Consider the following 11,807-nt stretch of genomic DNA (forward strand, 5'->3'; position numbering starts at 1 on the left):
TCACAATCACCAAAATATCCCAAAAATATATGAATATAACCCCAAATCTGGGATCTATAACCCCAAGAGAACCCCTAAACCTGTTATTTTGCAGTACCTTGAAATCCCCTCAACCCCCCCACTTTGAGGGGAGAAAGAACTGCCAGAAAAAGGAGTTTTGACTTAAATAATATTCTTTTCTTTGGTTTTTATTACATTTTTAATTTATACAATAAAAAACCACTTTATGGCACCCGGGGGCAGCAGATCCCTGAAGCGAAGGACGACGGCCGGGGCTCCGTCAGCACAGGAGGCACCAAAATCCGGAGGATTTGCCCCAAAAGGGCCGAGCGTGAGGTGAGGGAGGGACAGGGGGCTTTGGCAAAGCTTGGGGGGGTCCCGTGTGACCCCCACCCCCCCATCCAGCCTTTTCTGCTGAAAAAAGCCAAAAAAAGGGAAAAACCGGCGCGGGGTCGTGGAAGGCACTCGGAGGGTCCGGTCAGGCGAACATGGTGAGCTGGAGCCACTGGGGAGAAGGAGGAGGAGGAGGGTGAGGGAGGAAGGGGAGCAGGAGAGGGTGAAGAAAGTGGGGGGAAAGCAAGAGGAGGAGGGAGAGGAGGAGAAAAAGGAGGAGGAAGAGGGAGGAAGGGGAGGAGGAAGGCCTTGAGCTCCCCACACCAGTACCTGCAGCAGGTCGAAGGTGACGACGCCATCCTGGTCCACATCCATGGCTTGGAAAAACCCTGAGGGGAGGGAAAGGTGTTGGGATTTGTGAGGGAAAAAGTTCCATTTGTGAGGGAAAAGTGCGGTTGGGAAGGCCAGGGATGATTCGAGATGGGGGTGGGAGGGATGGTTTGGGATCATTGGGGATCTGGGAGGGATGATTTGGGATCGGGTGGGAGGGATGGTTTGGGATCATTTGGGATCACTCAGGACTGCGTGGGAGGGATGGTTTGGGATCATTGGGGATCACTCAGGACTGCGTGGGAGGGATGGTTTGGGATCACTGGGGATCTGGGAGGGATGGTTTGGGATCAGGTGGGAGGGATGGTTTGGGATCATTGGGGATCTGGGAGGGATGATTTGGGGTCGGGTGGGAGGGATGGTTTGGGATCATTGGGGATCTGGGAGGGATGATTTGGGATCGGGTGGGAGGGATGGTTTGGGATCATTTGGGATCACTCAGGACTGCGTGGGAGGGATGGTTTGGGATCATTGGGGATCTGGGAGGGATGATTTGGGATCGGGTGGGAGGGATGGTTTGGGATCATTGGGGATCACTCAGGACTGCGTGGGAGGGATGGTTTGGGATCACTGGGGATCTGGGAGGGATGGTTTGGGATCAGGTGGGAGGGATGGTTTGGGATCATTGGGGATCTGGGAGGGATGATTTGGGATCAGGTGGGAGGGATGGTTTGGGATCATTGGGGATCTGGGAGGGATGATTTGGGATCGAGTGGGAGGGATGGTTTGGGATCATTTGGGCTGGTTTGGGATTGGGGTGGGAGGGATGATTTGGGATCACTCAGGACTACATGGGAGGGATGGTTTGGGATCATTGGGGATCACTCAGGACTGCATGGGAGGGATGGTTTGGGATCATTGGGGATCACTCAGGACTGCGTGGGAGGGATGGTTTGGGATCATTGGGGATCACTCAGGACTGCGTGGGAGGGATGGTTTGGGATCATTGGGGATCACTCAGGACTACATGGGAGGGATGGTTTGGGATCATTGGGGATCACTCAGGACTACATGGGAGGGATGGTTTGGGATCATTGGGGATCACTCAGGACTGCGTGGGAGGGATGGTTTGGGATCATTTGGGCTGGTTTGGGATCACCGGGCTGCTCACGGAACATGGTCTCCAGGCGCACGAGGCAGCAGACGAAGCTGTCGAAGTCCAGGGCCAGGTCGGGCTCGGCGTAGCGGGTGATGAGCAGCTCGTGCAGCCTCTTGTTCAGCCGGTACCCTGGGACACGGGACAGCCCAAGGGTCACCTGGGGGCCCCCGGGCAGGGCAGGGGTCCTGGGGGGGGGTCCCGGGGCTCACCTGCGGCCTCCAGCGCCAGGCGCAGCTCGTAGGCGCTGATGGAGCCCGACTTGTCCAGGTCGAACTTGCGGAAGATGCTCTGGCAGGAACAGCCCCCCAAAGGAGCAGGGGTCACCCAAAACACCCCCAGTGTACCCCAAAATCCTCCCCAAAGGAGCAGGGGTCACCCAAAACACCCCCAGTGTACCCCAAAATCCTCCCCAAAGGAGCAGGGGTCACCCAAAACACCCCCAGTGTACCCCAAAATCCTCCCCAAAGGAGCAGGGGTCACCCAAAACACCCCCAGTGTACCCCAAAATCCTCCCCAAAGGAGCAGGGGTCACCCAAAACACCCCCAGTGTACCCCAAAATCCTCCCCAAAGGAGCAGGGGTCACCCAAAACACCCCCAGTGTACCCCAAAATCCTCCCCAAAGGAGCAGGGGTCACCCAAAACACCCCCAGTGTACCCCAAAATCCCCCCAAAGTGGAGACCACCCATGAAGAAAGACCCCAAAATCTTCACCCCACACTCCAACACCCCCAAAAAAGGGGGGAAAACTGTGGGGGGGGTCTCCAATGAGGAGAGAGACCCCAAATTCCCCCCTAAAATGGGGGCTACCCCTGAGAGAGACCCCAAAAGCCCCCCCTGAACCCCAAACCCCCCAGGAGAGCCCCCAGACCCACCAGGTAGTTGCGGATGCGGTTCCAGAGGACGTTGAACTCCACCAGGCCCAGTTTCCCGTTCCCGTCTTTCTGGGGGAGGGGGGTTAAGGAAAGGGGGGTCCCAGGGGTCCCCCCGGAGCCCCCCCAGCCCACGGCCACAGGATACGTCCATCAGGTTGACCATGCTCCGGCAGGACTCGATGCTGAAGCCTTTGGTCCGCAGATCTTTGTCTGGAATTGGGAGTTTTGGGTGTTAATGAGAGAGGGGGTGTTAATGAGGGGGGTGGGGTTAATTGGGGTGGAGCCAGCCCCAAATCCCGGCTCACGTTTGGCAATGATGCGGTTGAGGATGGTCTGGAGCTCGGTGACGCTGATCTCCAGGTCCTGGGGAGGGGACATGGGGTGGCCCCGGTGTCACCGCCGAGCAGTGACATCATCGGCAACCAGTGATGTCATGGCCAATCAATGATGCTATGGCCAATCAATGACATAACGGCCAACAAATGATGTAACTGACAGCCAATGACATCACTGCCAGCCCATAACACCACAGCCAACCAATGACATCATCACCAACAATGATGTAATTGCTAACCAATGACATCATGGCCAATGAATGATGTCACCTACAATCAATGACGTCACTGCCAACCAACGACACAATAACCGACAACGACGTAATTGCTAACCGATGACATCACAGCCAACCAATGACATCATCATCAACCAATGACATCACCACGAACCACTGAGGTCACGGCCAACCAGCACCGCCCCCTTACCGGCCCCGCCAGCTGCCTGAAGAGCTGCTTGAAGTTCTCATCAATTTCGCTCTCCCTCAGCACTTTCTGGGGGAAGAAGCGGCCATTTTGGGAACTGCCCCGCCGGGGCGCCCCGCCGTCCCGTCCCGTCCCCCCGTCCCTGGCCGACCTCGTCCGGCAGCGTGGCCTGGATCTTGTCGTCCATCTCCCTGCGGACAGACACAGAGCGGGCTGAGCGCGGGCGCGGCGCCGGCTCTCGGGCGCTGCCGCGGCGACGCTTACTCGGTGCCGGCTCTCTTCTCGGAGAAGACGCGGAGCACGAAGTCGCCCTCCTTGTTGGGCTCGAAGGTGGAGGGCACCACGATGTACTCGCCGGGCGGCAGCCGGAAGCGCGTGCTCACCTCGCGCAGGTTGATGAACTGCTCGGAGCGCGCGCGCGACGCGTTGGCCAGGAAGAACTCCCGCTTCAGGTGCACGCCCGACCTCCCCACGTACTGCGGGCACCGGGGGGAAACGCTCCAAAACAGCCCCAGAAAGTGCCCCAAAACCACCCCCGGGGCGGCCTGCCCCGACCGGCGCCGCGCCAGAACGTGGAACCCACCTCGGGAGGGACCTGTGCGGAGAGAGGGGACACCAGGGAACCTCGGTTGGTGACAGTTGACACCAGGTGACCCCAGGTGACCTTGTCTGACCCCAGTTAATGCCAGTTGACCCCAACTGACCCTAGGTGACACCAGGTGACACCAGTTGAAGCCAGCTCATGCTGGTTGACCCCAGCTAATGCCAATAGACGCCAGCTGACTCTAGTTGATCCCACTTAATGCCAGCTGATCCCAGCTGACCCCAAATGATGCCAGTTGACCCCAGTCAAGCCTGGTTGACCCCAGCTGAGGCCAGTTGACCCCAGTCAAGCCTGGTTGACCACACTTGATGGTGGTTGACCCCAGTCAAGGCTGGTTGACCCCAGTTGATCCCGTTACCTCATAGACAGCGAAGCCAATGGTCTCCATGTCCTTGCCGTGGCGGCGCTCGCGGCGCCGGTGCTTCTGCATCAGTGCCAGCAGGAAGCTGCAGCCCGGCTCACGCCCGCCATCCTCGTCCCTGTCATCGTCCACCTCCTCCAGCTGGATCTTGAACTGGGGGTTGATCCAGAACGTGGCTGCAGAGGGGGCAGAGGAGGCTCAGAAGGAGGACAGCCTCAGCAGGAGGAGGCAGAGGAGGCCGCGCCCCGGCGCGTACCGGGGTAGTTTCGGCAGCCGCCGGCGGTGCTGCCGCGCCGCCACGTCCCGTCGTAGAGCTGCGTGTTCCACTTGCGGAACTTGCGGGACTGCAGCGCGTCCGGGGTGAGGTTGCAGATCTCCAGGCGGGTGAATTCCCGCAGGAAATCCCGGAAGGACATCCTGCGGGAAGAGTCTGCCCTCACTTCCGTGCACGAAACGGGCGGGAAAAGGGGTTTGAGTTGAACTTCTCCTACCAGAATTCCCCGTCCTCCATCCTGACCATGAGCTGCTGGCGCAGCGCCGGCTCCACCGCGTGCCACTCGGCCGAGCTGCAGGGACGGCAGGGTCAGCAGGGCCCCGGGGCGTTACCGCTAACGAGCCTGGCGCTAACGAAGCCTCACCCGTCGCTCCAGGCGCCCGTCCACTCCACCTCTCCCCAGGGATTGCGCATCCGGATGAGCTCCAGGGCCTGCCCGCGGTACGGGATCTGCGGACGGCGCCGTCAGGGCTCCACCACCCCAAATCCACCGTTTTCCCCCCAAACCGGCGCCCACCCTCACCTGCTTGGCGCCGGTCACTGAGTAGGCGTGGCCCTTCACCAGCTTCTTGAAGGTCACTGCCTCCATGTCGAAGGCACTCGTTATCTGCGGGGAGCCGCCGCGGCGTTACCCCGGCGACGACCCCAAATCCCGCCGGTTTTCCCCCGAAACGCCCAGGGTGGCTCACGTCGATGGAGCAGCCGAGCAGGGAGCCGCGCTCCAGCGCCTTGAGGATGATCTGGTAGAGGTCGGCCGGGGGCCGGCGCAGGTCGAACCACTCGGTGACGCCGCCCGTGAAGTCCTCGAAGCCCTCGGAGGTGCTGCCGCCCGACAGAGCCTCGTAGCAGCCGTTCACCCTGCGCGGCAGCCGGGGCGGTTTTTGGGGGGGTTCTGCCCCAAAACGGGCGCGGGGAGCAGCGGGGAGGGGCCGTACTTGGCGTAGGCCTTTTCCAGCAGCGCGCTCCAGAACTCGGAGCCCTCGGCCGAGTGCACGAAGAGCAGCTTCCCGTCCTTAGTGGGCAGGAAATCGTCCACCACCACGTCCAGCCACTCGCCAAACTGCCAGATCTGGGGGGACGAGGAAGGGGAGCCCCCTGGTTCATCCAGGGAAGGAGATTTTGGGGGGAAAACGCCCGGTTTGGGGTCCCACGAGGCAGTGGGGAAGTGGAGTCGCCACAATGGGAGGGGGACATGAGGAACTGGGTGGGGAAAGGGCCCAGAGTAGTGGGGGATCCTCCCGGAATCGGCGGTGTGACCAAAATGGTGGAGAGGATCCTTAAAACGCTGGGGGGTCACCCCAAAACTGTGGGGCATCCCCTCGAAATGGACAAGGGGAGGCCTAAAAAGGTGAAGAAAGTCCCAAAATGGTGTGGGAACCTCTCAGAACGACAAGAGGAGGCCCGAAGTGACGGCGGGAGCCCCAAAACGTTGGGATTGGCACTCAAAATGGCCGAGGGGAGCCCCGGGGCCGGGGCTTGCTGACCTGGAAGTGGAAGATGCCGGCGTAGCCCTGCTGGAAGCTCTGCCCGTGCGGCACCACGCGGTGCAGGAGGGTCTCGTTGAGCGTCAGCGAGGCGATGGCTGCCAGCAGCCAGCAGTCACCTGGGCAGGACCAAAACCCACCGAATTCCAGGCAAAACCATCCCCGAACCGCACGGACCGGGGGCAGAGGACGAGGATTCCTCACCCAGCGCTCCCTGGCAGATGTCGGTGCGCGTGGCGCCGTCCACGATGAACTGCGGGCGCGGGCACAGCTCCTGCGGGAGGGAAAACCCAAAATTCGGGACATTCCCACGGGGCGTTGGGGAGGACGGGGACGACGGAGCCGGGCTCACCGTGGGCCTCTTCCACTGCACGCCGCGGGTTTTGGAGGAGCCGGGGCCCAGCTCGCGGAAGCCCAGGGAGGCGGCGGCCGGGGGGAAGGCGGGGTCCCGGAACAGGGTCCCGGAGCGCCGGCACTCCTCGGCCAGCTGCCCGAAATCCTGGCCCAGGTAGCGCACGGCGTTGTCGTGCCGGCCCAGCCCCAGCTCCTTGGCCCGCTGGCGCCGCACCTGCGCCGAGACACCGGTGCAGAACACCGGCACCACCGGCGGCTCCGCCATCCTGCGGGAGAGCAGCGGGGAAAGGAGCTCGGGGTCCGGGGAAAAACGGGGAAAAACGGGGGGTCTGCATGGGGAGGGGGGGGTTTGGGGGAGAAACAGGAAAAATGTGCTCGGGATCCAGGGAAAAATGGGGGGTCTGCACAGGGATGGGAGAATTCGGGGGGGATTTGGGGTTTTTGGGAGAGAACTTGGGGTTTTTGGGGGTGAAACAGGAAAAACGCGCTCGGGATTTGGAGGAAAATGGGGGTGAGATGCATGGTCTGTGCTGGGATGGGGGTTTTGGGGGCAATTTTGTGTTTTTCAGGGGGAAACTGGTTAAATACGCTCAGGATTCAGGGAGAAGTGGGGTTGGGATTGTGTTCTGCACAGGGATGGGGGTCTGAGAGGGATTTGGGTTCTTGGGGGGGAAACAGGGAAAAAGCCCTCGGGATTCAGGGAAAAGCTGGATTGAGATGCGTGTTCCGCGCGGGGATGGGGAGTTTGGGAGGGACTGGGGCTGTTGGGAGGGAATTTGGGGTTTCTGGGGGTGGGAATGTGGAGTTTTCCCCCAGGTTTGGAGTCCTGCCCGTGTCGGGTTGGAGGAAACTGGGACAGTTTTGGTGAGTTGAGAGCGGCGCTGTTCTGGGGTAAAAAGCAGGAATTCCGGGGGGAGGGAAGGTCCCAGGGATCCCAAATCCTGGGGTTTCACCCCGGAACGGCCCTGTCAGAGGGAACTCCTGCCAATCCCGGCACGGGCCAGCCCCCAGGGCTGAGGAAACCCGGGGAAAGTGCCCCGAACTGGTCGTGCAGGTTGAGGTGGGGCCGCGGGCGCGGCGCAGCCCCGGGTGCAGCCCCGAGGGCCTTCCTCCAGCCCCGGGGAGGTTCATTAAGCATTGGAGTGCTTAATTAAGCACTAAGCATGTTAATTAAATGCTAATCAGAGCCACCAAGGAGTGACAGAGCCCTGACAGGGTAGGGGCAGTGCAGCCCCCCCCCCCAAAATGAGGCCAAACACGGGGGTTTCTGTCACCCCAAACCCCAGCACAGCCCAAGGGTCAGGGACACCCCAAACTCGGGGGTTGTGCCCCAAAAATGCAGAAATTAACCCCAAAATGGGGGTGAGGGACAGTCCCACCCACCCTGCCGCCCAGGGGTCTCCTCAGTTCGCTGTGCCCCCTCCCCGACAGTGCCAGCTCCCCCTGCCCCCTCCCCACGTACGTTTTTGGGGTGAAGTTGGCAGGAGCGGCCTCTTTTCACCCCGGTTTGGGGGCCCGGAGCCCCGGCAGGAGCTCAGCTGCCCCTTTGCCCCGCGGCTGGGCAGGAAACACCTGATAAGAATGAAAACCTCAGGGAACACCCCCGAAGTTCCCGGAAAAGCAGCAGCAGCCCCCACCCCCCCACTCCCCCTCCCCGAGGCAGCTCCGGCCCCCCAAAATCCCTTTTTTGGCCACGCCGCGGCTCGGGGGGTGCGGTGGGGGAGCCCCCCAGCTCCCGGCTGCGGGAGCCGAGCGCAGCGGGCCCCGGGGGCGCTTTTTGCCCCTTCCCGCGGGGTTTGCCCCGTCCGGAGTTGTGTAAGCGCCGGGAGCCCCCGGGCGCGGGGTCCGGAGGCGCTCCCGCTGTGTCACCGGCTGTCCCCGGCTGTCACCTCCCCGGGCCCGCTCGTACCTCTGCTGCGGGGGCGGCGCTCCCGGGCTCGCCGCTTTTTTTTGGGGGGTGAGAAAAGCAGTGGCAAAAGCGAATTTCTCACCCCAAACTTCCTCGAGCAGGAAGGCGAGGCCGCCCCCGCCCCCCCCACCCCGAGACTCCTCCCTGCGCCGCTCCCTCCCCCGGGGGGGTGGGGGAGGGCGGGGGGGGGGGGACACGGAGCGACTTTGGGGGTCCGGGGTGGGTCTGGGGGCGTTTGGGGCTGCTCGGGGTCCTGCGGGGTTTTCACCGCATTGAAGGGGGGGAGGGGCGTGGGTGGGGCTGGACATGGGGGGGACACCGGGGGAGGGGGGCTGGGCAAGGGGGGGACACGGGGGGAGGGGGGGGCTGGGCAAGGGGGGGACACCGGGGGAGGGGGGCTGGGCAAGGGGGGGACATGGGGGGACATCGGGGGGATGGAGACGGGGGGGACATTGAGGGGTGGGGGGACATTTGGGGGGACAAGGGGAGATGGACAGATGGATGGGGGGGGACATTGAGGGGTGGGCAGGGGGAGGACAGAGGGGATATTGGGGGGTGGGGGGACATTGAGGGGGGGTGGACATCTGTGGGCTGTGTGTGACACGTGTGACACACTCACCATGGACCCCCCCCCAGTCAGATCCCCCTCCCCCTTTTTAATTTGTTTTCCACCATTTTTTTTCCCCCCCAGAAGAAAACCCCTGAGACCAAAATGAAGTTTTTAATATGTGTTGCCCATTTTCTACATTTCTCCCCCAAGAATGGGGAGGCAGGAGGGGCCTCGGGGAGAAAAGGAGCAATTCTGGGCAATTTTGAAGGGTTGGGGTGAGAAATAAAACAGAAATGGAAAAAACCCCGAAGATTTCACCCCAAACCACCAGTTAGGATGGCAGGAAAGAGAAACTTGGGAGTAAAAATGGGGCTTGGGTTAAAAACCCCCAAATTTGGTTGGGAAAAGCAAAGAAAGGGCAATGAGGGCGTGGCACAGCCCCAGTTCCAGCAGGTTTTCCCCCAGATCAGGTGTGGAGCAGCTCCAGTTCCAGGGGGTTTTGGGCCAAAAGCACAAAAAAGGCCAATTTTGGGACAAAACCAAAAAAAGGCCAAATTGAAGGGCAAAAATTAAAAAAAAAAAAAGTGCACAATTCTGGTTCAAAAGCAAAAAGGGGCCAAAATTGGGGTAAAAACCAAGAAAAAAGGGGCCCAATTTGGGGTCAAACAAAAAAAGGGCAAATTTCCACACAGAAAAGCCCAAATGCCACACAAAATAAAAGGGAAATTGGGTTCAGAGTCCCTGTAAAACCCCCAGCTTTGAGGATTTCTTTGCCCTGGCCCTGTCTGGGCTCTCGGGGTTGTCCCAGGGTTGGTTTTGGGTGGGAATCAGGGATTTTGGGTGGGAATCAGGGATTTTGGGTGGGAATCAGGGATTTTGGGTGGGAATCAGGGATTTTGGGTGGGAATCAGGGATTTTGGGTGAGAATCAGGGATTTTGGGTGGGAATCAGGGATTTTGGGTGGGAATCAGGGATTTTGGGTGGGAATCAGGGATTTTGGGTGAGAATCAGGGATTTTGGGTGGGAATCAGGGATTTTGGGTGGGAATCAGGGATTTTGGGTGAGAATCAGGGATTTTGGGTGAGAATCAGGGATTTTGGGTGGGAATCAGGGATTTTGGGTGGGAATCAGGGATTTTGGGTGGGAATCAGGGATTTTGGGTGGGAATCAGGGATTTTGGGTCATGGGATCTGCAGCCCTTTGGGAATGGGAATTGGAGGACGCTCGGGGTTTGGGGTTTGACCACCTTTGGGGTTAATTAGGGTCCTGCTTCGTTAGCAGGGCCATCCTTGGGGCTCCCCACTTCATTAGCAGGGGCTTCATTAAGGCCCTGCCTTGATTAGAGCCCCTGCTTGATTGGGGGAGCGTCATTAGGGCCCCCACCTCATTAGCAGGAGCATCATTAAGGCCTCTGACTTCATTAGTGGGGTGTCATTAGGGTTCCCACTTCATTAATGGAGGCATCGTTAGGGTTCCTTGTTTAATTAGAGTCCCCACTTCATTAGCAAGAGCATCCTGAGAACCCCCTGCTTCATTAGAGCCCCCCCAGCTCATTACAGGGGCTTCATTAGGGCCCCTCATTAATTACTGGGGGCATCATTAGGACCCCCACTTGGCTGGGAGGGTGTTAGGGCCCTAATTAAGGCCGGGCTTCGTTAAGGCCCTAATTAAGGGCAGGGGGGTTGCATTGTTCGTGGGCAGCCAGCGGTGCCATGGCCAGCAGGTCCTGCAAAATGGGGTAAAACCAGCAGCTTCCGGCAAAAAACCAACTCAATTCAGGCCAAAAGGTTGTTTTTATTCAAAAGAAAAGAACAAAGAGGTGGTTTGGGTTGGACTGACCTTGTCAGAGCCCCTGGAGAGGAACGCCTGCGCCGTGGTGTCTTCTTGGGGAGGAGAAAAACAACCAGAAAATCATTTTGGGGGGAAACTGCCCAGTTCGGGGGGTCTGGAGCGTGGGGGGGCGGGGGGCTTTACCCAATTTGGATGGTTCCTCAAAGACCCCCCAGGACAAGAATTAGCATTTAACCCCCTTAAAGCTTCAAGTGACTCCAAAAGCCCCCAAACCCAACCCTTTTTAATGCCTAAAAAGCCCTAAATCCCCCCAAACCCACAGCAAGCGTTTAACCCCCAAAAGCCCAGAGTGAGCACAGGTTTAATTCAGTCTCGTACCTCTCTGCCCCACTCATACCGCAGGATTAAAGGTTTCTCTGAAGTCTAAGCTATGCTTCTTTGCTTTATTTCAGTAAGATTTAAGGTGCTGAATTGATTTTTTGCTGTCAAAAGAGGCAAAAGCAGCAAAATCCCCTCAGGAGCTCCGGCGCTTTCCCGCCTTTTTCCTTCGCCTCAGGGACGTTGGCCCCGCCTCTTCCCAGTGGCCGCCCCCTATAGGCCACGAGGTCAGGCCGCCAGCCAATCAGAATGCAGAGATTGACTAGGCCATGCCTCTCTGCTCCGCAGCTGCTCTATATTGGCGATATCAGCCAATCAGAGATGAGGAGCGCAAATGCGACGTTGCTGATTGGCTGGGCGCCGTGAGGGAGAAGTGTGAAGGGAGGGGCGGCTTGGGGGGGGGGTTGTGAGGGGAAGGGATCGTGGAAGGCGCTGCGGACGCGAAGCATCGGGGGTGACGCGCGGAACGAGGGAAGCGGGGAGAGGAGACAAACCCGGCTCCGGTTGGGCGGCCCCACGGAGCTGAGGGAGTCGCTCCCCTCGCCCGCGCCGCCCCTCCCTTAGCAACAGCCGCCGGCCGAGCGGCGTCGCGCGGCGGATTTTTCTGATTGGCCGAGCCCCGCCGCGTCTGGCCAATGAGCGCGAGCCA

At 59.9% G+C, this 11,807-nt stretch overlaps 1 protein-coding gene across 1 annotated transcript; it reads right to left on the bottom strand.

Annotated features, from left to right (window-relative positions):
- Positions 1–172: 172 nt before the first annotated feature.
- Positions 173–8,578, bottom strand: CAPN1 (calpain 1). The gene is made up of 23 exons (XM_059872408.1): positions 8,522–8,578; positions 7,993–8,102; positions 6,529–6,796; positions 6,381–6,450; positions 6,177–6,295; positions 5,628–5,761; positions 5,382–5,550; positions 5,216–5,299; positions 5,057–5,142; positions 4,910–4,984; positions 4,675–4,835; positions 4,416–4,594; positions 4,037–4,048; positions 3,718–3,929; positions 3,605–3,644; positions 3,457–3,522; positions 3,001–3,058; positions 2,841–2,905; positions 2,696–2,764; positions 2,032–2,110; positions 1,835–1,951; positions 664–722; positions 173–505 (listed from the first exon to the last, which is right to left on the bottom strand). The coding sequence occupies exons 3-23, from the start codon at positions 6,793–6,795 to the stop codon at positions 479–481; spliced, it is 2,148 nt and encodes a 715-aa protein (XP_059728391.1). The 5' UTR covers position 6,796; positions 7,993–8,102; positions 8,522–8,578; the 3' UTR covers positions 173–478.
- Between the last annotated feature and the right edge of the window lie 3,229 nt (positions 8,579–11,807).

Source organism: Haemorhous mexicanus, chromosome 35 (genome assembly GCF_027477595.1).
Source record: "Haemorhous mexicanus isolate bHaeMex1 chromosome 35, bHaeMex1.pri, whole genome shotgun sequence".
In the NCBI taxonomy this organism is placed as follows: domain Eukaryota; kingdom Metazoa; phylum Chordata; class Aves; order Passeriformes; family Fringillidae; genus Haemorhous; species Haemorhous mexicanus.